Genomic DNA, 25304 nt, shown 5'->3' on the forward strand with positions numbered 1-25304 from the left:
TTTCAGCTATATCAATTGAATTTTCAAGACAGGTATATCATCACAAAAATCGGAACACAAAATAAATGTAGTATAGTAGAATCCCAGATTTCCAGAGCTGAGAGCCCCTGCTCCTAAATATTCAAAGTAATGAAGTGATAAAATATCATGTGTTCATGCAAATAACAAAGTGGTCATCCCACCCCAAACCTCAGTTGTAGTGTTTTGGAGGGAACTATAAAAGCCCTATATAATCCTATTAAAAAAAGAGGACTTTGATACCTCTTTTGCTCCAGGTCTAGCTGAGCAGCAAATTCTACCAAGCCGGCTAGGTCTAACCGTGAGAAAGCTGAGAGGAGTATAGGCCATGAGGATCTAAAGTTGCAGACTGTTCATGGGATTTGCTGAAGTGTGAAAGCAAGAAGTTGTTAGGACCTAAACCAGATGCATCCCAGGGATTTTGCATTTATCTCTAGAAATAAATCATCACCATAAAAAAAAGCCATATTACATGCACAATTAAATCATTTTTGTTAAAGTAATTAAAGCAGCACTAAAAGACCAAAACTCAATGAGGAATGCCTACAATATTCATATGGTGATTACTATTGCAGATCCACACGATTCAATAATTGCAATTCAGGATTTCTGGTCTATTAGATGGTATAACTAGTGTCACACAAGGTTCTATTCTCTCCCCCCTAGTATTCGATATCTTCTTAGCCCCTCTCTTGACTTTAGCTCAATCTATTGGATTTGCCCCTTTTGCCTACGCCAATGACATTCAAGTTCTTCACCCCATTAACCCAGCAAACATCAACAACATCCAAGAAATTAATCTCAAACAAGACAAAATCAGCCTATGGCTACAAACCAACAGACTTTGATTGAACATGGCAAAATCACGAGGGATCCTATTCCCAGTTAAAAACAACGACACCTTACTTGGACAAATATGTATCGACTCCGCTCCCCTCCAGTTTGAATCCAAATTAAAACTCCTAGGAATCATCTTTGATAAAGATCTCAACTACCATGACCAAATTAGCTCACTCACTAAAAACTACTTCTATAAACTCCGTTTAATTCATTCCATAACCTCTGTTATGGAACCTCTGTTCTAGAACCAGCGTCTATCCAAACTCTAATCCATTCACTGATCATCTCACACATAGACTATTGTAATTCACTATACCATCGAATAATTCAAAAGGAAATCCATCGACTCCAACTGATTCAAAATACTGCGGTTAAACTCATCTACAAAGCCAAAAAATACGACCACGTCACTCCACTCCTCCGTGAATCACATTGGCTACCAATTTCACACAGAACAACTTATAAAATACTCCTACTTGTCTTCAAAATTAAGATCTCTCACTCACCTGCCTTTTTAGACAAATATCTTATCTCTCACACCCCATCTAGGGCCCTTAGATCCTCCGATCAGAACTTACTAACATTTCCCTCAATCAAAGACCTATACTTTACAAGAAATACCATCTTTTCCGCAATTGCCCCTTCCCTCTGGAATGCAATGCCACCACATCTTCGCTGTGAAAATTCCTTAAACAAATTTAAAATTAACCTCAAAACATTTCTATTCAAAGATGCATACCAAAATTGCAGTTAAGAATTCTGATTAAGGGGAAAAAAAAACAAAAAAAACAACAAATAAATAGAGAACCGCTTTTAAGAAGCGACCCCTTCTTATTTTATCCTCCCCCTCTTCCCATCCTTTCATTTTTATTTTCTTAATGTAATTAAAATTTCCCTTCCCCTCTGCTCCTTTGAAATTTTGTCCTTGTCTTGGCCCTAACCAGCCCTATTTTTATTTCTATTTTATTTTTTAAAGATATTTTAAATTTAAAATTTTGTAAATCGGCCAGATACCTGTGATGGTTGGTATATCAAATTATAAATAAACTTGAAACTTGAGCATCTTACACAGCTTCTTGTGCACCAATTATAATTTGGAGTTTTTTCTTCAATAATCAATTGGAATCTACCTTAAAAGTCCTGAGACAATGCTAAAAATAGTGAACTCTACACTGCCTCAGACAAAAAAGGATATCTCTGCCAAAAAAAGCAGCACCCCTTCAATCCAGGCAAACTTGGTGTCTTTCCCTTCACCTGCGTCAGTGGAAAGCAGAAGATACATAGTGAATGACAGCAGATAAAAACCTGTTCAATAGTTACATACACTATAAATTAATGATTAAATTGTCTTTTTCTTTGATATTTCTGGTCCACAGACTGTAAAGTCTACTCTGTACTGTCCTTAGGTTGCAACTAATGGAGTCAAAGCTCACTCCAGCCTATCCAACTATCTCATTGTTTGCGGGTTACATACCATAAAGTCCTCCCAGCAAATGTCCTCACGTTCCAAGTTACTGGAGTTCTCAACGATGACCTCCCCAGCCCATCCTAAACTGAACTGACATATATGGGACACAGACTGTGCAAGTCTGCCCAGTATCGGCCTTAGTTCAATTTATACCATTCATTTTCTAATTAGAAATCTTCTGTGTTTATCCCACGCTTTTTTAAATTCCGTCACCACTTTCCTCTCCACCACCTCCATCGGGAGGGCATTCCAGGCACCAACCACCCTTTCCGTGAAAAAGAACTTCCTAACAAGTTATGCCTTCTAGTTTTACCATTTTCCCTCCTCTGGAAGAGATTTGTTTTCTATATTAATACCTTTCAAGTATTTAAACATCTGCATCATATCTCCCTGTCCCTCCTCTCCTCCACAGTATACATATTTAGGTCTTCCATTCTCTTCTCGTACGTCTTTTTGTGCAAATCCCCTACTATTTTTGTTGCCTTCCTCTGAACTGCTTCAAAGCTTCTTATATCCTTCGCCAAATATGGCCTCCAAAACTGAACACAGGAGATTAGAAAGTCAAAGACAGATTGTAGATAGAGTGATGGGGAGACGAAGATAAATTTGAAGTGATACTCTAAAGAATAGTGGAGTCCGAGGGTTGTTTCAGATACCTGTAGGATCAGCAGAAGCAGAGAGAAAGAGGGGAAAATGCAGAAACAGCTGGAGTTATTGAGAAGCAACACAGAAGAACAGAAACAGAAAGGTGAACATCATGAACTTTGGAATTCCTGAGAGGGAGAAGTCCCTGATACTAGGGAGTTTGAGCAGACACTTTTTGTCATGTATATCCCTAAGTCGGCTGAGCTTGACTGAGATAGAGAGCTCACACAGGAAGACATATCCAAAACCTGATTTATCGACCATGGATGATATTAGTGTTTCCCCTGGTCATTCACGGTATTCTCCGACCGGGACTTCCTGTGCTAAAGTCAGGCTTCACCAATCTGGAGCTGTGTGTCAAAGTCCTGACTTTAGTGCAGGAAGAGGCAGTCGGAGCATACCGCGAGTGATTTCCTTCACTCGCTGTTACTCCAGCTGCCCTATCCTGCCTCTCCAGGCAAAAAACCGGAACGGAACCGGAACGGAACCCCCGCGAATGTCAGGGGAGTACTGTATAACCTTCCTGAATAGGAAAGACAATTTCAGAAACTGTGCTATAGGGGCTTCAGCCTTCTGATGGGAAATGCAGTATTTACATATATTCAGACATCTGAGTTTTAAAAGCTCTCAAAGTCTGACCTACATATATTTTATTGCAGGGACAATGTAGAACATAGATTACCGTATTTTCGCGGATATAACGCGCACCCGTGTAAAACGCGCACACGGGTATAGCGCGCAGAAATCACGATGATATGTACAAAAACTTTTGTATACCGCGCTCACGGGTATACCGCGCATGATGCCCGACGCTCCTTTCGCCCGCCCTGACTTTCCGTGCGCTGTCCCGACTCTCCGTTCACCCCCCCTGACTTCCGTGCACTGCCCTGACTTTCCGTGCGCTGTCCCGACTCTCCGTTCACCCCCCCTGACTTTCCGTGCACTGTCCCCCCTTGAAGTCCTGTCCCCCCTTGAAGGTCTGTCCCCATCCTGAAAGCCTGATGCCCCCCCTGACGTCCGATACATCCCCCCCCCGGCAGGACCACTCGCACCCCCACCCCGAAGGACCGCCGACTCCCCAACAATATCGGGCCAGGAGGGAGCCCAAACCCTCCTGGCCACGGTGACCCCCTAACCCCACCCCGCACTACATTACGGGCAGGAGGGATCCCAGGCCCTCCTGCCCTCGACGCAAACCCCCTCCCCCCAACGACCGCCCCCCCCCCAAGAACCTCCGCCCGTCCCCCAGCCGACCCACGACCCCCCTGGCCGACCCCCACGACACCCCCACCCGCCTTCCCCGTACCTTTGTGTAGTTGGGCCAGAAGGGAGCCCAAACCCTCCTGGCCACGGCGACCCCCTAACCCCACCCCGCACTACATTACGGGCAGGAGGGATCCCAGGCCCTCCTGCCCTCGACGCAAACCCCCCTCACCCCGAAGGACCGCCCCCCCCAAGAACCTCCGACCGCCCCCCCAGCCGACCTGCGACCCCCCTGGCCGACCCCCACGACACCCCCACCCCCCTTCCCCGTACCTTTGGTAGTTGGCCGGACAGACGGGAGCCAAACCCGCCTGTCCGGCAGGCAGCCAACGAAGGAATGAGGCCGGATTGGCCCATCCGTCCTAAAGCTCCGCCTACTGGTGGGGCCTAAGGCGCGTGGGCCAATCAGAATAGGCCCTGGAGCCTTAGGTCCCACCTGGGGGCGCGGCCTGAGGCACATGGTCGGGTTGGGCCCATGTGCCTCAGGCCGCGCCCCCAGGTGGGACCTAAGGCTCCAGGGCCTATTCTGATTGGCCCACGCGCCTTAGGCCCCACCAGTAGGCGGAGCTTTAGGACGGATGGGCCAATCCGGCCTCATTCCTTCGTTGGCTGCCTGCCGGACAGGCGGGTTTGGCTCCCGTCTGTCAGGCCAACTACCAAAGGTATGGGGAAGGGGGGGGGGGGGGTCGGGGGGGGCGGCCAGGGGGGTCGCGGGTCGGCTGGGGGGGCGGTCGGAGGTTCTTGGGGGGGGCGGGCGTGGGGGGGGGGGGGGGGTTTGCGTCGAGGGCAGGAGGGCCTGGGATCCCTCCTGCCCGTAATGTAGTGCGGGGTGGGGTTAGGGGGTCGCCGTGGCCAGGAGGGTTTGGGCTCCCTTCTGGCCCGATATTGTCGGGAAGTCGGCGGTCCTTCGGGGTGGGGGTGCGAGTGGTCCTGCCGGGGGGGGGATGTATCGGACGTCGGGGAGTCGGCCGGGCAAGAGGGCTTGGGCTCCCTCTTGCTCCGATCGTGGATGCGGGTGCGGGTGGGAGCGCATGCGAGCGGTCGTTCGGGGTGGGGGTGCGAGCGGTCCTGCTGGGGGGGTGAATCGGGCGTCGGGCGGGGTGGGAACTATGTTTAAAAACTTTTGTATACCGCGCTCAGGCATATAACGCGCGAGGGGTATGCGCGGTAGGTAAAAACGCGTATAACGCGCGCGTTATATCCGCGAAAATACGGTACTCTTAAATGTTATTTATTTATTTATTCATTCAATTTTCTATTCTCCCCAGGGAGCTCAGAACTGTTTACATGAATTTATTCAAGTACTCAAGCATTTTCCCTGTCTGTCCTGGTGGGCTCACAATCTATGTAATATACCTGGGGCAATGGTGGTGATTAAGTGACTTGCCCAGGGTCACAAGGAGCAGCGTGGGTTTGTACCTACAACCTCAGGGTGCTTAATCTGTAGCTTTAACCACTGTGCCACACATTCCCCTGCTGGGTCCATGAGCAATTTCATCCATCAGTCTGAAGTGGTGATTTTAAACACTGCCTACTTCGGCAGGAACAGAAGTGGATTTTCTTACTGCATTCATTGGAACACGAAGGTCTGAACATCAGTACAGAGTGAAAAACACTTTTCAATTAAAAATTGTTTATGTTTAGAATTATACCCACATTATCTACATTTCTTTACTGAAGGTCTTTTGCAAATTTGAAATTAACTTTTGTTTACATCACTTGTACTCTATAGATCTATAGGAGGTCACATTTAATGCCAGGTGGCCATTTTGAGATGTATCTGGCAGAAATTTTTAAAGCGAAGCTGTTTATGAGGTTTTTTGTATTTCTCTACTCTACAGCATTTTTCTGCTTCAATGTAATGTTTTGTTACAAAATTAACTAACAATAAAGCTTTGTTGTTATAGTGGTTTCCTTGAAGCGGCATAAGTGAAACAGGGTCTCTGTTGGGAATCCAGTATTGTAGAACTTTTGAGTGCTTTGAAGACACCAAGAAAATTGTCCTTTTCTGCTAGCTTTTTTTTTTTACATTGGAAGTTAAGAGTGTTTCTTCTTTTTTGAAGCCACAGGTACCTTTTTTGGAAGTTAAATATATTTTGAGGGGTTTTTGTTAAATTATTAAAAAATTTGGAACTGAGTTTATTGATAATGATCACATGTGGTGGTAATGGGGTTTTTTGACCAGTAATGCTTTTCCTTGTTTAAGCTGTTGACACTCTGAAAAGCTTTACTACTGAGGTTTCACAGAGTTCTTTTCTCCAATTTTTACCACTCTTGCTTCCTTTTTTAAGGTATGCAATTAACTGAATGATAATTGGTAGTTTGATTTTACCTTTTAGTACCATTGAAGAACACTCCCCCCCAAAAAAAAAATTGTGTAATAATGTTAATGAAACAGCAGGCCTGGTTGTGAAGTGTCTATCGCCTAATACCAAAGCAAAACAGATGTTTTTCTAGATAACTTTATTGCTGCTGGTTTTCCATTGAAGTTATTTCCATGCTATCAAACACACAAAATGAACAAAACCAAAATAAACAGCTTTTCAGCACCCAGGACACTTTGCTTTGGTCATTAAAAAGCATTAGAAAGGCCATAATATTAGCAAAATCTTTTCTTTCCTACTGCATTTGAACCCAAATTATAGCTTCGTTAGGCAGGGTTCCACATTAATTGTCACTGCCCAAGAAAAGGATCTAGGGCCTAGATTCACTAAGCTTACTGATCGTGTCCCGACCACTTTACGACCTCGACCCAATCCACATCAAATCCGATCCGCGCATGCAAAGTAGGAAGGCAGCGATTCACTAAACTGAAGGAACACCGATTGGGCTGGCCAATCCAAAAAGAAGCGACTGCTAAGGACCAGTCGCTCACGTCCTTGCCGATTGTCCTGCTCTTTGCCGCCCTGAAATCCCAGCCCTGCAATCTACTATTATCAAAAGTAAAACATCTCCCTTATGCAAAAAGCACCCTGCTTTCTGTCGCCCTGCCTCTCTACACGCCCACGGTTTTAACCCGCAGGTTTAAAGCGGGGCTCTATAGCGTGTTCTGTTCACCTGCAAAGTGTGTTCCAGTGAGTGCAGCCACCCTTCCCCCTTTCGTCCCACCTCAAGCTTGTGCGAAGAGCAGGTGCATGTGCGGATCAATCTACAGGCAAAGAGATGGTCTGCACATGCGTCTGGATCACTCTGCAGTGATCCTTGGGGTCGGTAAGGGGCGTGCGTCTGATCACTTCATTTGCATGAGGACACTGTAGTGAATCAGTCGCCCGCCAAGACTCAGCTACGGATCGCCCACGGATCACAAAGATCAGTGAGCTTTAGTGAATCTAGCCCTAGGTGTCTTCGTTGAGGACATGTTGAAACCCTCAACTTAGTGTGTGGCAGAAGCTAAAAAAAAAAAAAATACCGTAGAATGTTAGTAATTATCAAGAAAGGAATGAAAACCAAAGATGAAAAGGTTATGCCTTTGTATCACTCTATGATACAGTCACCCCTCGAATATTGTGTGTAAGTCTCAAAAAAGATATAGCACCGCCTATCAAAAGATATATAGCAGAATTAGAAAATGTACAGAGGAGGATGGGAAAAATGGTAAACGGGATAAGATTACTTCCCTATGATGAAAGAATAAAGCTAGGGTTCTTCAGCCTGGAGAAGAGATGGCTCAGGGGAGATATGATAGAGGTCTATACAATACTGAGTAGAATGGAATGAGTAGATTGCTTGTTTACTCTTTCCAAAAAATACTAGGACTAGGGGGCATGTGATGAAGCTACTAAGTAGTAGATTTAAGACAAACCAGAGAAACTATATCTGCTCTTGATGTGTAATTAAAACCTTTGGAATTCTTTGCCAGAGAATATGGTGAAAGCAGTTAGCTTAACAGGGTTTTTTTTAAAAAAAAGTTTAGATAATCTCCTAAAAGGCTACAAACCATTAGTTTCCCAGAAGAGGTGGTGGAAACAGAGACTGTGTCTGAATTCAAGAGGGCCTGGGATAGGCACATGGGATCTCTCAAAGAGAGAAAGAGATAATGGTTACTGTGGATGGGCAGACCAGATGGGCTATTTGGCCTTTATTTGCCATTATGTTTCTATTAAGATGTTTAGGGGAAATCCACTGCTTATTCCTAGGATAAGCAGCATAAAATCTCTTTTACGCCTTGGGATCTTACCAGGTGTTTGTGACCTGGGTTGGCCACTGTTGGAAACAGGATACTGGGCTTGATAGATCTTTAGTCTGTTCCAGTATGACAACTCTTATGTTCTTATGAGAAGAAAAAACAATGTTCAAAGTTCTCATCACAGAATAGCTAGCACTGCAAGCTTAAGCAAATCAAGGTGGTGCTGCAAAGATCTTCATCCAAACTGGGGGTGAACAAAACATGACTATAGTACAAAATAGGAACAACTAAGAAAGGAAGGTAGGCAGGCATGAAACAACGAAGCTGATATTTAAGGAAAGAAGAGCCACATTATGGATATAACACTTCTAGAAATAAAACTTACCACCAAACCAAGTGTGACTTTGGTATTCTTCTTGCCTTTTCTGCTCTCTTTCATTTCACAAACACACAGGAGGTAGTTGTTAGGACTATCTGCAACAGGCCCCTCTTCAACATCTATCACGTCATCCAGTTTCAACAAAGGGTTCACATTTAATAAGCATTAAAAAAAACAACAATTGTTTCCAAGGCCATCAGTAAAACTATGGGGCAACTAGAGGTAGATGAAACTTACATGCACAAAGGGCTCCTTTTACAAAGGTATATTAGGGCCTTAACACGCGGAATAGCGCACGCTAAAATGCCCCGCCTGCTAGCCGCTACCGCCTCCTTTTAAGCAGGTGGTAGTTTTTCGGCTAGCACACACTAAAAACCCTAGCGCACCTTCGTAAAAGGAGCCCAAAGTGGCAGTTAGATAACTATGTGAACTAGGTGCTGTTCTATGAGGAAGTGTTAACATGCTATAATGCTTAACTGCAAGGAGGGGGTATTTATATGTGGGCAGAGCATGGGCAAGTCTCCCAGGCATCCCAACTTACACCTGCCATTGACCTGGAATATGAGGTTGCACCTTCACATGTGTGTCAATGCTGACCTTACACCAGTAGTCTATAATTGAATCTTGGTGCTAAGAATTGGCACCAAGGGCACAGTATTGGGGCACCTAGACTGAAATGCCAATCCTCTCCTAAAGCATTAATCTGCTTAATTTTTTAAAACCTGAAAGTAAGTTGGGGGGAGGGGCAGATTTGGATATTTTCAAGTGAAATATTACATTCAGTCACTTGATAGTGCAAGTTTAGGCAACTATCTGGGAGTTCGGAAATCAAACTGAATAAATTTCCTACTTTGGATCGCAATATCAAACAGGATCGCAATATCAGACACACATAAAGCCTTGTGGATCTTGCATAGTCCTCGAGAGTATTTAGGGTTGAAGGCAAGGTGGGAAGTGGATTTGGGTATGTCATTGTGAGGGTGGGACGTTGGTAAAAGTCTCGCAGCTATACCTAAGCAAGCCCATAATGCAGACCCCGGGGAATGTCAATATACAGTGAGCCATGGAGTATATTTTTCTCAATCAAGGTCATTTGCTACACTGAGCATAATTATTTTCATGCTTTATGGGGTAGTCCTACCACTCAGGGTTTTTGGAAAAAGTGTTAAGGGGTTCTTAGTACAAATGTTACATCAGGTCTGTTTATTAGATATTTTGGGTTCTTGGAATATTTGGGAGGGGGGAAGAGCTAAATTGTTTCTATGGAAAGCATATCTGTTTAAGAAGAAAATGTTTTCTTTCCTCAGGATATCGTGCCCCCCCCCCCTCCCAATCCTATTGGGCAAGGAGGAATCAGTTACATTGATTTGGGGATCTAGGGAAGCCTTCTTTACTGTTCAATATAAAAAGCAATTTTTGCTTATTTGGGAACTCTATATGCAGTCATTGTCACCACAGGCTTGAAGCTTAATACTCAATATTCTAAAATAATTAGTGTTTTGCTCCCTATTTGTCTAATGTTTTTCCTGGGGGGGGGGGAGAGGAAAAGGAATTGGTAGGTAGACGGGGAGGTACACTGGAAATGGGTTTTGTTTGTTTGTGTTTTTTTTGGAGCAGTGAGAGGTTATTAAGAACCAAATCTCTTACTGACTTTCTGAGAAAGAAAGGGGAAAGGAGGGAAGTAGATAAAATTTTGCAAAATAGAATTCTGTTGTATTGATTGTTCACTTTCCGTTTTACCATAAATAAAAACTGTTAAGTGATAAATCTAGAAAGGATACATCTCACGAACCATAAAATACGGTACATAAACTAACCAAAATCAGGAACAGCAGAAAGGGCACCTTACTGCCATTTCACAATACCATTAGCTTTATAGTAACACATGGCTCTGCTATCTTTTTGCCTCAAACTCTGAAAGAGAAGAGGTGGGGGGAAATGTAAGCAATGGCAAAGAGAGAAAATGAGGGGAATGTTAAGTATCTCATGAAAGGGAAAGCAAAATTACTTACTAGTAAGCAGGTGTTCTCAGAGGACAGCAGGAATATATTCTCACATGTGGGCGACATCATCCACAGAACCCAGCATGGACATTACCAAGTGCACTGTCACTTTAAATTTTTTTAACCAGAGCCCCTACCATGTGTATACTGGTGCCTTCTCGCCCAATGTCGGCTTGCGAGACCTGAAATTCAGTAACAAAGCTAAAAAGACAACTAGGGGAGGTGGGCAGGTTCTTAGAATATATGCCTGCTGTTCTCAAGAGAACACCTGCTAGAGGTACGTAACTTTACATTCTCCAAGGACAAGCAGGCATTATATTCTCACATATGGGACTCCTATGCAGCCATGATCACAACTCTTGATAGGTATAATGAATATGTAAAATATGAGCCTGGTAAAACCCAAGGGGACTGGAGGGAAAGTTGGAATTTAGCAAAAAAAAAAATAAAAATAGACTTTGCAGAACTGCTTGCCCAAACCGACTCTCTCTTGGAGTTTTACTCTAAGCAATAGTGAGAAGTGAAGGTATGGACTGAGGACAAAGTGGCCACTATACAGATGTCCTCAATAAATGTAGAGTGGAAATAAGCAACTGAGGCAGCCATAGCCTTTATATTGTGGGCTATCACACGGCCTTGTAGTGTCAACCCAGCCCGAGTATAAGCAAAGGAGATACAGTCTGCCAGCCAAGTCTGTTAGGGTCGAAAGCTATAAAGAGATGGGAGGACTGTCTATTTATTTATTTAATTCATTTTTTAAGAGGTTTAGTCTGATCCAGGTAATATACCAAAGCATGTTTGCAGTCTAAGGTGTGAAGAGCTGCTTTACCTGGATGGGAATGTGGCTTCAGGAAGAAAACAAGTAGAACTATGGACCGGTTGGGGTAAAACTTCAAGATGACTTTAAGCAGGAATTTAGGATGAGTTTGAAGGACTACTTTATCATGGTAGAATCTTGTATAGGTGAATATGATACAACTGCCTGCAAACGTGAGGGGTATTAGACAAACTACTTTCCATGTAGGAAGTTTGAGAGAGCAAGCCATGAGTGGCTCAATGGGAGACTTCATAAGAGCAGATAGTACCATGTTAAGATCCCAGGAAACAGGTGGCACTTGCGTGAGGTTTACAGCAGTGAAGTGGGCAATGTTCCAGAACAATGGCAACACACCAAGGGCCTCAAAATAGTACTTAGTGGGACGCAAGTTTGAGACCACTGCTCTATGGTGTGGCCGCACCTCGAATACCGTGTGTAGTTCTGGTCGCCGCATCTCAAGAAAGATATAGGGGAATTAGAAAAGATACAGAGAAGGGCAATGAAAATGATGGTATGACTTCCCTATGATGAAAAGGGATGGTATGATTTCCCTATGAGGAAAGGTTAAAGCAGAGAGAACTCTTCAGCCTGGAGAAGAGATGGTTCAGGGGAGATATGAAAGAGGTCTATAAAATGCTGAGTAGAGTAAAACAAGTAGATGTAAATTGTTTGTTTACTCTTTCCAAAAATACTAGAACTAGGGGGAATGCGATGAAACTACTATGTAGTAGATTTAAAACAAACCAGAGAAAATATTTCTTCACTCAATGGGTAATTAAACTCTGGAATTTGTTGCTGGAGAATATAGTGAAAGCAGTCAGCTTAGCAGGGTTTAAAAAAGGTTTGGATTCCTAAAAGAGATGTCCATAAGCCATTATTAAGCTAGCTTGGGGAATTCCACTGCTTATTCCTGGGATAAGAAGCATAAAATCTGGTTTTCTCCTTGGGATCTTGCCTGGTACTTATGACCTGGGTTTGCCACTGTTGGAAACAAGATACTGGGCTTGATGGACCTTCAGGTCTGTCCCAGTATGGCAATTCTTATGTTCTAAGTGGCTTCTTGTCCAATAGAGTGTGAAATGCACTGATGGCACTGAGATGTACCTGAACTGAATTGGCCTTTAGTCCAGAATTAGAGAGGTGAAGAAGATAGTCTAGGATGGATGGAAGTGGGCATGTGACAGATTGAAGAGAACATAGTACACATCAAGTAAAAAATCTGGTCCATTTGAAACAATAACAGCACTGAGTGGAAGGTTTTCTGGATGCTTCAATGATAGCAGAGACTGCAGTGGAGAGGATGAAAGCATTTATCTGCTCGGTGGAAGAAGTCATACTGTAGGTGCTAATGAGCAATGGTTTGGATTAAGGAGAGAGCTGTTGTTCTGTGTTATTAGCGTTAGAAATGGCTGTAATCAGCAGGGCTCCTGTGAAAGCAAAAAAAACTTTCTGTGAGCAGGTAGGCTGGATATATGAGTGTAAGCTTTCTTGAGATCCAGAGAGAAAAGCCAATTGTCCTTTTCTAATACAGGCAGAAGAGTTCCCAGAGAGACTGAACAAAACTTCTCCTCCAACAAGTATTTATTGATGCCTCGAAGGTCTAGAATTGGTCAAAGACCTCTGGTCTTTTTTATTATGAGAAAATACTTGAAATAGAACCCCAAATCCTTCTCCTGAAGAGGAACAGGTTTGATTGCATTTAGCTGGAGGAGGGCCAAGAGTTCTTGAGGAAGGAGGGTCTTCTGGAATGAGTTTGAGAATCACTTTTGGCGAGTGGTTTGGAGGTTTTATCAAGCATGGGGCATAACCCCCAAGCTACTACTTAACATACCTACTGGTCTGATGTGACTAGAGTCCATCACTGGTGAAATTAGAGAAGTTTGCCTTCTATAGGAAGATTAGGAGTGTCCTGCTCCCATATTCATGAAGGCAGGCTGTTTATATTAAGCAGATTTTAGTGTCTGTACCTTTAAGTCAGGTTCCCAATGTTCATTGCTCTATGCATGCTGGACTAGCCCCCCTTTCTGCTCTCTCCTGCTCTGTTGAGTTAGTTAGCTGCTGCTCCATGATTCTAGCCACTGCATGCTTGTACAGCACTGTTCCCTATCAAGATTTTACCTTTAGTGCTGCTAGTCTCTTAAGTAGAACTTTAGTTTCTAAAAAGTACAACATTATCCTCAGCAGGCAGCTGAATTACCCCTCTCAGTTCCTTGAGGCAGGGAATTACTCTGGTTGAGGGTGGACATTGCCAAATGCCATAATTTTGTGTAATCAAAACTATAAGTTCATTTATTTCTTTGTTTTGAGTTCTGTATTAAAGAAGATTGCTTAAGAAATTAAGAGTCCTGTCTGCTAATGTTCTGGGGACCACAGTACTAATGAGTTTAAGATGCTGAGATCCTCCAGGAAATCAAGAACATGGAGGAAGAATGAGGAAAATGATGGTTATGCTCTCTAGAAAAGAGTGAAAAGGATGACTGCTTGGACTGAGACTGTGGAAAATGAATGAAGGTCCTACATGCCAATGCTGGGCAGGAAGGCACCAGCACGCACATGGTACAGGCACTGCCTAAAAAATTTAAAGTGACAGTACATTTGGTAGAGTCCATACCAGGTTCTGTGGATGACATCGCCTACATATGAGTGCCTGCTTGTCCTCAGAGAAAAGGAGACTATATGCAGATTTTCTAAGACCATAAGGCCCTCTAGCCCAAAATGAATTTATGAACATGTTGATATCATCATAACTAGTCAGTCTTAACCAGGTAACCTCCATACCCTGGTATTCCTGACAAGTCAGGCAGTTATTTCAGTTATCTAAGGGTGTGGATTCATAGTGTACTAAACACTGATCATAATGGTACATAAAAATATGCTACACTGTATGTGTAAATCACATGTACACATAAATAATCACAACTGATTTGCATGCAAAAAAAAGTTCTTGAATGCATACAATGCAAAAAAACACACACGAGTGAAAAAAGGATACTAGAAAATCACTAAAACTTGGTTTAAAATGAAGCCTCCTTTTGGATTGCTCACATCCCTAGAAAAGGCTGATCTCAAGTGGTCCCTTTCTAGGAGTTGCCTCTACTTTGGCATCTGCTGTGAAACCGACAGACTTGTTGAATTCTTGTTATAAGAATAGATACTAGTGAACACCCAGCCTAGCAATACAGGCCACATTCTTACGCTGTTTCTTCCTTCCATAAAATATTTCTCTTCCTTTTCCTCGACTTCTGTTCCATAGATTTCTAAGAAATCTCTTTCCTCGGTCCTTTCCTCTAGTCTATAAGTTCTTTTCTGAGTCCCTCATCATATAGCCTCCTCTGAAAACATTATTTGATCAAGGTCAAAGAAGAGGAGAATCTCCTATCATGCTGAAGACTTTTTCCTCCAATGTATGGGATCCAGCAAAATGCAATTCTTTAGAGCAATGGTTTTCAAACCTATCCTAGGGGACTACCAGCCTGTTGGGTTTCCAAGATATCTCAATGGATATTCATTAAGGCTATTTGCATATAACAGAGTTGGAGGCATGTAAATCTCTCTCATACATATTCATTGTAGATGTCCTGAAAACCCAACTAACTGTTCAAAAATCAACTAAATTACTTCCTCCACCCACCAGTGAATTACGAGTTTGACCTACATAGAATGTGTTTACATTTGTGGCGGGTAAAGCATTATCTGATATTTTGGCATAAGGTTAAAGGATTGCTGTATAGCCAAACATTTTGGGTCAATATGGTTTGGTTTGAAAATTTGGGAGTGTGCACTGTTTGGGATTGAATTGCATGAGTAGAGTTTTTGTACTGTATGATGTGGAGCATGTCATCAAGTTATAAACAAATAAATTGGCCCCTCTCTGTTCTACAATTGTGAAGTAATGAGCTACTACTAAATGAAAAGCTGGATGTTACATTAAGGATATCTTCTCCAATAAGTGTGGATTTGGTGTAGAGAGCAGTCAGTTGTCGGGTAAATAAAGAGCCTTTGTTTTCTCCAACAGCCTTCAATGCTGTGGTCTCCATCTGTTTTACAACTCCAACCTGCAACGTAAAGGAACAGCAATTTTGAGCGCCAGTGTAATGGGAAATAAACATCTTCCATCAAAAAAACAGCATTAGAAGACAGCCAAGGCTAAACAATGTACATGCTGAACTTCTTGGAACATTGCTTTAATCTACACTGGATTTAAGAGTTCATTCTTCCAACTGGATACAACAATAATGGCTAGAAATATATAGGTATAAAATGGCAAAAAGAGAAGAAGATACATGGGATTAAAATTAAAAAGCTACTGTCATAGTGTCCAACACATCCAACCATCTCACTGACTACAAATCATTAAATGTTAGGGAAAAGAAATACATTGTTAACCCTTTTTTGAACTGTTTGAAATTAGAGTCAATCCTGTGAAAGTGTGTGGGGGGGGGGGGGGAAGATCCATAGTGCAGGCACCGAATAGAAAAAAAACAGACCGTCAAATCCCAGATACCCATGGTGTTCAATCTATTAAAGATCCCCCAACATACACATTTTTTATAAAGCAAAAATGTTTAGTACATAGATCATACTCTCCCTACCATAAGTTTATCTCCCATCAACATCCTGTTTCAGTGACTATGATTATAGAATAGTTATCCATTTTATTTAATTTCAGCTGGATATGGTTTAGCGATCTGAACACGTTATTTCATTTTGGTAAAGTGCTACAACTGAAAATTTGCTGAGAAAGGTCTTTCTAAAGCAAATTGCAGTAAGAGGAAATTATTGGCAGCTGAGTTATCCATGACCTGCATTCAAACATGCTGTCCTTCTAATCATGCCCCTCCAAAATGGAATATGCTCAAGATGAGTTACATTCAGGTACACTACTTATTTCCTGTTCTTGGAAGACTCACAATCTAATTTTATACCTGGGGATTAAGCAATTTGCCAAATGTAACAAGGAGCAGCAATGGGATTTGAACCAAACAACCCTGAACATCAAGCTCCATGCTCTAACCCATGGCTGCCCAGGTCCTCGAGATCTACTGGCAGGCCAGGTTTTCAGGATATCCACAATGAACATGCATGAGAGAAGGCAGTGCAGGCAAATCTCTCATGTATATTAACTGTGGATATTCTGTGAGTAGTGGTGTTGGCTGGCTGGTAGGGGGGCGCTATAATGCTGTAATGGAATGGATAGTGTACAAGATGTGTTTGTGGAGTATGCATGTAGACTTTTCTACATACGACACCTGCTTTTCATATGGTTCTGGGTAAATCTAGTTAGAAGCACAAGTGAAAGTTAAGTCCAATAGAAATTTATGAAAAGTTGGTGCATAAACACAAAAATAAAAATCTGATATGGATTGCAGCCAAGGCCAGAAAAACATTACAGATAGGAAAAGCATAATAATATTCTCATTATGTAATGAACTATGCAATGTAGTAAACGGCTGTAATCTTCAGGATGCTATGGAGCAAGACCTGCGTACTTTAGAAAGTTGGTCCTTGATCTGGCAGCTGGGCTTCAACGCCAAGAAATGTAAGGTCATGCATCTCGGCAACGGAAATCCTTGCAGAACTTACACCCTGAATGGAGAAACTTTAGCCAGGACTACGGCAGAACGAGACTTAGGAGTAATCATCAGTGCTGACATGAAAGCAGCCACTCAAGTGGAGAAGGCTTCATCTAAAGCACGGCAAATGATAGGTTGTATCAAGAGAAGCTTCGTCAACAGGAAACCTGAAGTCATGATGCCACTGTACAGAGCCATGGTGAGACCGCATCTGGAATACTGTGTTCAATTCTGGAGGCCACATTACTGTAAGGATGTGCTCAGAGTTGAATCGGTTCAGCGGATGGCCACCAGGATGGTCTCGGGGCTAAAGGGTCTCCAGTACGAAGAAAGACTGAGCAAATTGCAGCTCTACACTCTCAAGGAGCGTAGGGAGAGGGGAGACATGATTGAGACATTTAAGTACATCACGGGACGGGTAGAGGTGGAAGATGATATCTTTCTTCTCAGGGGACCCTCGACCACAAGAGGACATCCGCTCAAGCTCAGGGGAGGGAAGTTTCGTGGAGACACCAGGAAATACTTCTTCACGGAGAGAGTGATTGAGCATTGGAACGAGCTTCCAGTGCAGGTGGTCGAGGCACGCAGCATCTCAGACTTCAAGAACAAATGGGATACCTATGTGGGATCCCTATGAGGTCATGCCAAGGGATAGGGTCACTAGGACTGAATGAGCGGGTCAGTTGAGTGACAGTATAATTACAATTATTCTTTAGGGGGTCAGTAGACTTAAGAGGGTGGGTAAATAGTGTGGGCAGACTTGATGGGCTATGGCCCTTATCTGCCGTCATCTTTCTATGTTTCTATGTTTCTATGTATTTTGCTATTAAGCCAGATATAGAGGAAATCCGGTATCAGGTAATATATAACACCTAGAGGTATTAATTTTAGCGCAGCTCCCTGCGCTAAAAACTGCTATCGCAGTTTAGTAAAAGGGAGGGGGTATATTTGTCTATTTTTGCATGATTGTTACTGAGGTGACATTGCATAAAGTCATCTGCCTTGACCTCTTTGAAAAAAAAACCCAGAATGTGAATAATTAACATTTTCTCTGCCTTTCAGTGTGCTTTGTGTTTTTTAAAAAAATGTTAATTGTTGGTAGATCATTTTGACTTGGTCATTTTAAAAGTAGCTTGCAAGCCCAAAAAGTGTGGGCACCCCTGTTCTAAAGTATGGAATATATGACTGAGATATGAATGAAGTATGAGTGTTGCTTGTGTATGGATGAGGGGATTCCATGAGTGATTGTGAATGTGAATATATATTAAACATAGAAATGGGTTTTGAAAACATATTTTCATATATTTTAAACCTGAAGAAATCCTGAGAAGTAACACATCTGCAGTTTGACCTATCTGACCTTTCAGCTAGCCTACCATAGAAACTTGTGAAGGGGGACTCCTGTACCCACAAAGGAATTCTCAGTAAGGGGGGGGGATCGGGGTTCTTCTGTTCTTGTGTGTGTCAGTGAAATTTGAAGCTGTCAGTTTTTCCAGAGCATGGGTGCTCTAGACACAGAAAGTCTGGGTTGATTTAAACTTTTTGAGAATTACAAAGTGTTCATTGGGTATGTTATAATGTGTTGCACATTCAGATAATTGATGTAAACAAAAAATGTGATTTGTAAAACTTTTCTTTGAGCCTGGCAACCATGTTAAAAGGAATTTTCTTTGTTCATACCTAAGGATGGCCTCTCTGTTGGCTGATTGGTTGACAAGTGTGATGTCATCCTAGGCACTGTAAAAGTATATAAGTGAGCCTGGTGGCAGGGGTTTCTCGGAGATCATATTTGCCAGGAGAGATGTGCTTTGACATGCCTGACTTTATATGATTTCCTGCACACATTACCTAATGAAAGATGCTTATGTCAAAGCTAATAAAAAATAACCGATTGGAAAAGATGTGTGCAAATGTCATTATTCCTGGGCAACTAAGGGCAGGGTTTGGTAAGTTCCCTGTTCACTTGAAAACTTAGCCTGCCAGTAGATCTCGAGGACTGGAATTGGGCAACCCTGCTCCTAACCACTAAGCTACTCATCTATGCTACAGCAGTTGGGTAATTTACTTGCAATTTAAATTTTTTAAACGAAAAAATTAAAAATTTTGATCGTAGTCAAAGTGCGGGGTGACTTTATTTATTCTCCAATACGATTTGGGATCCCTGCATTTAGACTTTACGTCTGCAGAAGAACAAATGAAAGAAACGCCATGGAGAGTACTGTCATATACTGAGAAAGGTGGCACATAGCAGGCTGGCTCCACAGGTCCACTGAAGTTTCTCTATGAAAAAGTAGTCCGGCTCTGCAGGACTGCGTTCTTTGATTCAAGACTCTGTCTCAATATCGGGGGCATCGTTAAGTCCACTCGATAGAACTCCTCCTCCACCACCAATGTCTGGGGATATGGGACCTAATTCGGAACCCATAGTTTCTTCAGGTGGACACCCAAATTCGACTACCTCCTCTAAATTACAATTTATATAATTTCCTAAAGTTATTCCTGGTTTAGAGGCAAGTGGTGAAGATAGGAGCCCACCAGAGGATTCAAAGGACATTACCTTGAAGGATTTATGGCAAATAAATATGAGAGTGGAGGGATTGCTAAGATCGGTAATTAAACAATCTTCAGATTTTTCGATAGAAATTGTTAAAAAAATTTGAAAATGTTAATTCAAGTCTAGTTTTATTAGATAAGAGGGCAACAACAGTGGAAACACAGATTTCTACACTGCAGCAGGTTTCTATTTCTGCAGTTAAAGATTCATGTGTTATCCATACAAAAAACTTGAGCATATGAAAAATTCAGCTTGGTCAAAAAATCTCCGCTTTGTTAATTTTCCTATAACTCATTCAATATCAGCTGAAATCTTACTTAGAAAATATTTTAAGGAGGTACTAGGATTAACAAATACGGATACTTCAAATTATGAATTGTTATTATATACCTCAGAAAAAGAAGGTGACATCTGATCAGGGGTTAGACCTGTTAGTATCAACGGAGTTCGATTTAACTAATTTTCTTGAAGATTCTCAAGACACGATACTAACTGGTGATTACTTGCTTAAGTGAATTGGATAAAAACATGATTATGAGATTGTATTTTAAAACAGATCTACAAAATATTGTGGTGATTTAGTATCAATATTCCCTGACGTTGTTAGGGTAACCCAGTATCGAAGAAAATAATTTCTTAACTTAAAGACCTGTGTATTAGCCTTGAATGCTTTATTTTTTTTTAAGTTTCCTTGCAGGTGTGTTGTTAAACTTCAAGATAAATAATTAATTTTTTGGGATCCTATACACTTGCAACAGTTTCTAGACTTATGTTAACAAGGATTAGATTCACGGGAACAAGGACAGGATAATAATAAGGGCTGATCTTGGATTTGAGTCAGTAAATAGCACTTAGATGGTTTAGCTCAGGGGTTTTCTTTCCTGAGCTTATATTTTAATCTTTAATAATCTCTGTAACTCCTCCATAGTAGTGGGCTAGGAAGATTCTATCTTTAAGTAATTGGTTACTTTTGTATTCTATTATCTAAGAATGTTTATCTTCATCCTGTACTGTTCTGTATGAATTGTATTATAAAAAATTATAAATAAATAAAAAACGAACTTTAAGCGATCAAAATAAGAAAAAGAAGCAGAGTAGATCAGAAGATTTCTATACAGATTGCTTGCAAAAATTGAAACTGCAAAGGGCTTCAACTCTCTCCCTAAGGTATGAGGAACATATGCTCAGAAAAGTGTTTGGCGGGAAGGGATTGAGCACCTAGGGCTCCTTTTACTAAGGTACGCTAGCGTTTTTAGCACACGCACAAAATTACCACGCAGCTCAATGCTGGCTTTAAAGGTCTAGCACATGGGGCAATTTAGCGCGTGCTATTCCACACGTTAAGGCCCTAACGCACCTTAGTAAAAGGAACCTCTAGAGCAGTGGTCTCAAACTCAAACCCTTTGCAGGGCCGCATTTTGGATTTGTAGATACTTGGAAGGCCTCAGAAAAAATAGTTAATGTCTTATTAAAGAAATATCCTATCAAATATTCTTAATGATGAAAAATACTATACAGCACCAATCTCAGAGTCACAAAACAGGGAGAAAAGGAGGACCTATACAGGTATCAGACAGCCCAACAAACAAACTATGTTTGTGGGAAAATTCCTCATTTACCCAACGGTGCCTCCACCTCCTATTTAATGCGATATTTATCAAAAAAAATTTTTATTTATATATTTGCTTATTTCCTTATTACTTTTATCAATTTTGCATCTCTGCAATATCCATTATGGAAAAACTTTACTTAGCTTTCAGCGTAGCATAGTAATCAATCCCCAAAACGCCAACGCGTTTCGATAGTCTTTATCAAGGCAGTAAGGGGAGCTGAAAGACAAGCATGAGCAAAAACATGAGTTACCCTAATTTTCTTATATAAATACTTTCATAGTACTTACATTTTAATTAAACGAACGTCACATACCAACCACCGGCAGACGAAGCACGCCGGGGTCGGCCGACTCGGAGATTTAAATAACCCGCCCTTAGGACGTCATATCCGGGGAACCACCTTGTCAATCCCTGAGCTTTGTTATATCTTAATTTTAAAGGGACCCACACCTAAAATAACAGAGACTGAAGCCCCCCCAAAATTGAACTAGATTAAAACTAGACAGGATGACCTAACAATCAGCTTGAGCTAGCCAGTCACTCGTTTCATTTAGCCCATTAGGAATCATAGAGTTCAATGTGAACATCCATCTAAGCTCACAACGGTTCAGCCTTCGGACAGTGTTACCCCCCTCCCACCCAACAATAATACGATCTAACACTCTCCATTTTAGGTCTCTTAATGTATGCCCACAGCTGATCCAATGACGGACCAGCGGGGAGGACTCTGACTGAGTATGGACTCTGGATTTATGTTCCGTTAACCGGATACGTATGGCACGCGTAGTTCTGCCTACATATAACTTGGGGCAGGGGCACTGTATAACATAAACCACATTATCTGATCTACAGGTGGTATTGTGTTTGGTCTTATAAGTAACCCCTGTCCCAGGATGGGTCCAATTCTCACCCGGAATGGTGTACTCACACCACTGGCAAGACCCACATGGCAGGTGATTGCCTCTGCTCATGGGGGCTCTTTCTTGAAGCTTATAATGGTTTAGCATTTCCCCCAAATTGCTTCTCCTACGATATGAGCATAACGGAGATTCTTCAAGCTCAGGAATAATCAACCTGGGGATATGCCAGTGTTTTCTCACTATATTAGAAATGCTATGGGACAGGGAGGAGAAATCCTGTACCAAGGCCACCGACTCATGGGCCTGCACAGTTCTATTACCATCCTGCAGAAGCCAATCCCTGTGAGCATTTTTAGCCCTTTTATATGCCTGTTTCACAGTGAAGTATGGGTAACCCCGCTGATAAAAGCGTACTTTCATCTGTTTGGCTTGGCTGCGGAATTCATCCAAAGAGTGGCAAATCCTTCTGAGTCTTAAAAACTGGCTTACAGGTAAGCTTCTTTTCAAACTCTCAGGATGGAAACTGTGAAATCTTAATAAACTGTTCCGGTCCGTTTTTTTTTCTATAAAGGGTGGTTTGCAGTTGAGTGGGCCCTTTCATGATCAAAATGTCCAAAAACGGAATCTCCCTGTGATTAATTGTGGCAGTAAATTGAATATTATTATCAAACGTATTCAATTCTGCAATGAAAAGCAGCAGTTCATCTTCTGTTGACGCCCATATACACAGAACGTCATCAAGGAACCTCTTCCAGATCTTCACCTTCAAGAAAGACGGTGAAGGGTATATCCAACGCTCCTCGAAATCAGCCATGAATAAGGCCGCTAGAGAAGGAGCCAATGAAGCTCCCATGGCGATCCCATGTTTCTGTACATAATATTCATTGTCAAACCAAAAATAACTTCTAGTTAATACCAAAGTGGCCATCTCCATTAAAACATCCACCGATATTTGTGGTCGAATCGTTTGTTCCGTACAGATCTGTTGTATTATGGCCAAAGCTCTATCCATGGGGATCATGGTATATAACGCAGTTACATCTAAAGTAACCAAAATCCAATGGGGCTCATAGGCATCCAACTCAGCTATTATTCGGAGCACATGGTTCGTATCCTTGATGTAAGACTTGATGGTAGGAACCTGTTGCTTCAAGAAAATGTCCAAAAATTTAGACAATGGTTCAAGGGGAGAATTACGCATAGACACAATAGGGCGTCCTGGAGGGTTATGAAGATGTTTATGTATTTTCGGGAGGAAATAGATGACCGGAGTCACATGAAAGCTGGGATTAAGGAAGGTAGCTTCTCTGGAAGTGATCATTTTTTGTTTGAGAGCTGTCAATGTTAATTTCGAGATTATGCTTTTTAGTTCCATAGCCGGATCCTCCGACAGTCGCTGATAAAAGCGTGTATCATCTAATTGGCGATGAGCCTCTCTTAAATAATCCGAAGGCTGAACCGTTGTGAGCTTAGATGGATGTTCACATTGAACTCTATGATTCCTAATGGGCTAAATGAAACGAGTGACTGGCTAGCTCAAGCTGATTGTTAGGTCATCCTGTCTAGTTTTAATCTAGTTCAATTTTGGGGGGGCTTCAGTCTCTGTTATTTTAGGTGTGGGTCCCTTTAAAATTAAGATATAACAAAGCTCAGGGATTGACAAGGTGGTTCCCCGGATATGACGTCCTAAGGGCGGGTTATTTAAATCTCCGAGTCGGCCGACCCCGGCGTGCTTCGTCTGCCGGTGGTTGGTATGTGACGTTCGTTTAATTAAAATGTAAGTACTATGAAAGTATTTATATAAGAAAATTAGGGTAACTTGCTGTTCTTTAATACCTGTTTTTGCTCATGCTTGTCTTTCAGCTCCCCTTACTGCCTTGATAAAGACTATCGAAACGCGTTGGCGTTTTGGGGATTGATTACTATGCTACGCTGAAAGCTAAGTAAAGTTTTTCCATAATGGATATTGCAGAGATGCAAAATTGATAAAAGTAATAAGGAAATAAGCAAATATATAAATAAAAATTTTTTTTTGATAAATATCGCATTAAATAGGAGGTGGAGGCACCGTTGGGTAAATGAGGAATTTTCCCACAAACATAGTTTGTTTGTTGGGCTGTCTGATACCTGTATAGGTCCTCCTTTTCTCCCTGTTTTGTGACTCTGAGATTGGTGCTGTATAGTATTTTTCATCATTAAGAATATTTGATAGGATATATGGCTTCTTTGCAAGGAAACCCAATAACATTTACATTTTCGGAGGAAAAGAGGACTGAATTACTGAAGCGGCCCACGTTGATTGAAGGGGGGTCGCTAAGCACCAGTGCCTCCTCTTGGTTCGAATTGGAGGTTATACACAAGAAGCTGGTGAGGGCGGAGCTACATGCGAACACGTTGGCTCAGTATGTTTCTACAGCGATGATCCCTCGAGGACTGAGAGTCCAAAAAGGGCCCACTCTATTCTCCAATGATGTTCTGTTTCAGGAGAAATGGTGTGGTATCCTGAATAAATGCAGTTTCGACCTCATGTTATTGATTATCGAACAGATTACATCTTTAGAGAGTGAATTGAAGAAAACTATGGAAGAAATGAAAGCTCTAATCTGTGAGGCTTGTACTAGTGAAGCTGATTTCACGGCTTTGGAATGTGATCATACCAGCAAGATTGAGTTATATAAAGAATCGATAAGACAATCTAAAATCAAGAAATATAGGAGAGATGAACGGGACTATGCTACTAATCAAGTGTATTTATGGCTTTTTAGGAATAATGTTCCCCAAAGACAGCCTTTTGAGGATGATCATCTATCCACTGACTCTAGTTCCTCTGGGAGCCGTAGTGGTGGCCCTTCAGGAGCCAGGGGACAACGTGGCCAGGGGGGTTTTCAGGCTCGAGGACCCAGAGGCAGACAAAAGGGCCGAGGACCAAGACGAGTGGCTTTTCAGGGCCAACAACAACAACATCAACAACAAGGATTTGTCCAGGGCCCCCAGACCCGGTCACAGTTCAGGACCAATCAGCTGTGATTAATTTAATGGAGAAAAATATCACCCCTATTCAGGAAACTGTTTTGAACCTTGGAATGGGTTTTGTACCCACAGCCCGGTATGATGCTTTTAATTCCCGGTTGTCTATCTATAGTTT

General features: G+C 42.1%; 1 protein-coding gene across 10 annotated transcripts in view; it reads right to left on the minus strand.

The window, feature by feature from the left end:
* The window catches only part of MSH3 (mutS homolog 3), a 451221-nt gene that overhangs the window by 392276 nt on the left and 33641 nt on the right, over positions 1 to 25304 (minus strand). For all 10 annotated transcript variants that reach the window (XM_033925565.1, XM_033925391.1, XM_033925302.1 and 7 more), the window contains exons 6-7: positions 15497 to 15614; positions 8746 to 8894 (exon numbers count right to left, since the gene is read on the minus strand). In XM_033925565.1, coding sequence (XP_033781456.1) covers positions 8746 to 8894; positions 15497 to 15614 — 267 coding nt within the window. The remainder of the gene's footprint in view (positions 1 to 8745; positions 8895 to 15496; positions 15615 to 25304) is intronic.

The sequence above is a fragment of the Geotrypetes seraphini genome, chromosome 1 (genome assembly GCF_902459505.1).
Source record: "Geotrypetes seraphini chromosome 1, aGeoSer1.1, whole genome shotgun sequence".
Taxonomy (NCBI): domain Eukaryota; kingdom Metazoa; phylum Chordata; class Amphibia; order Gymnophiona; family Dermophiidae; genus Geotrypetes; species Geotrypetes seraphini.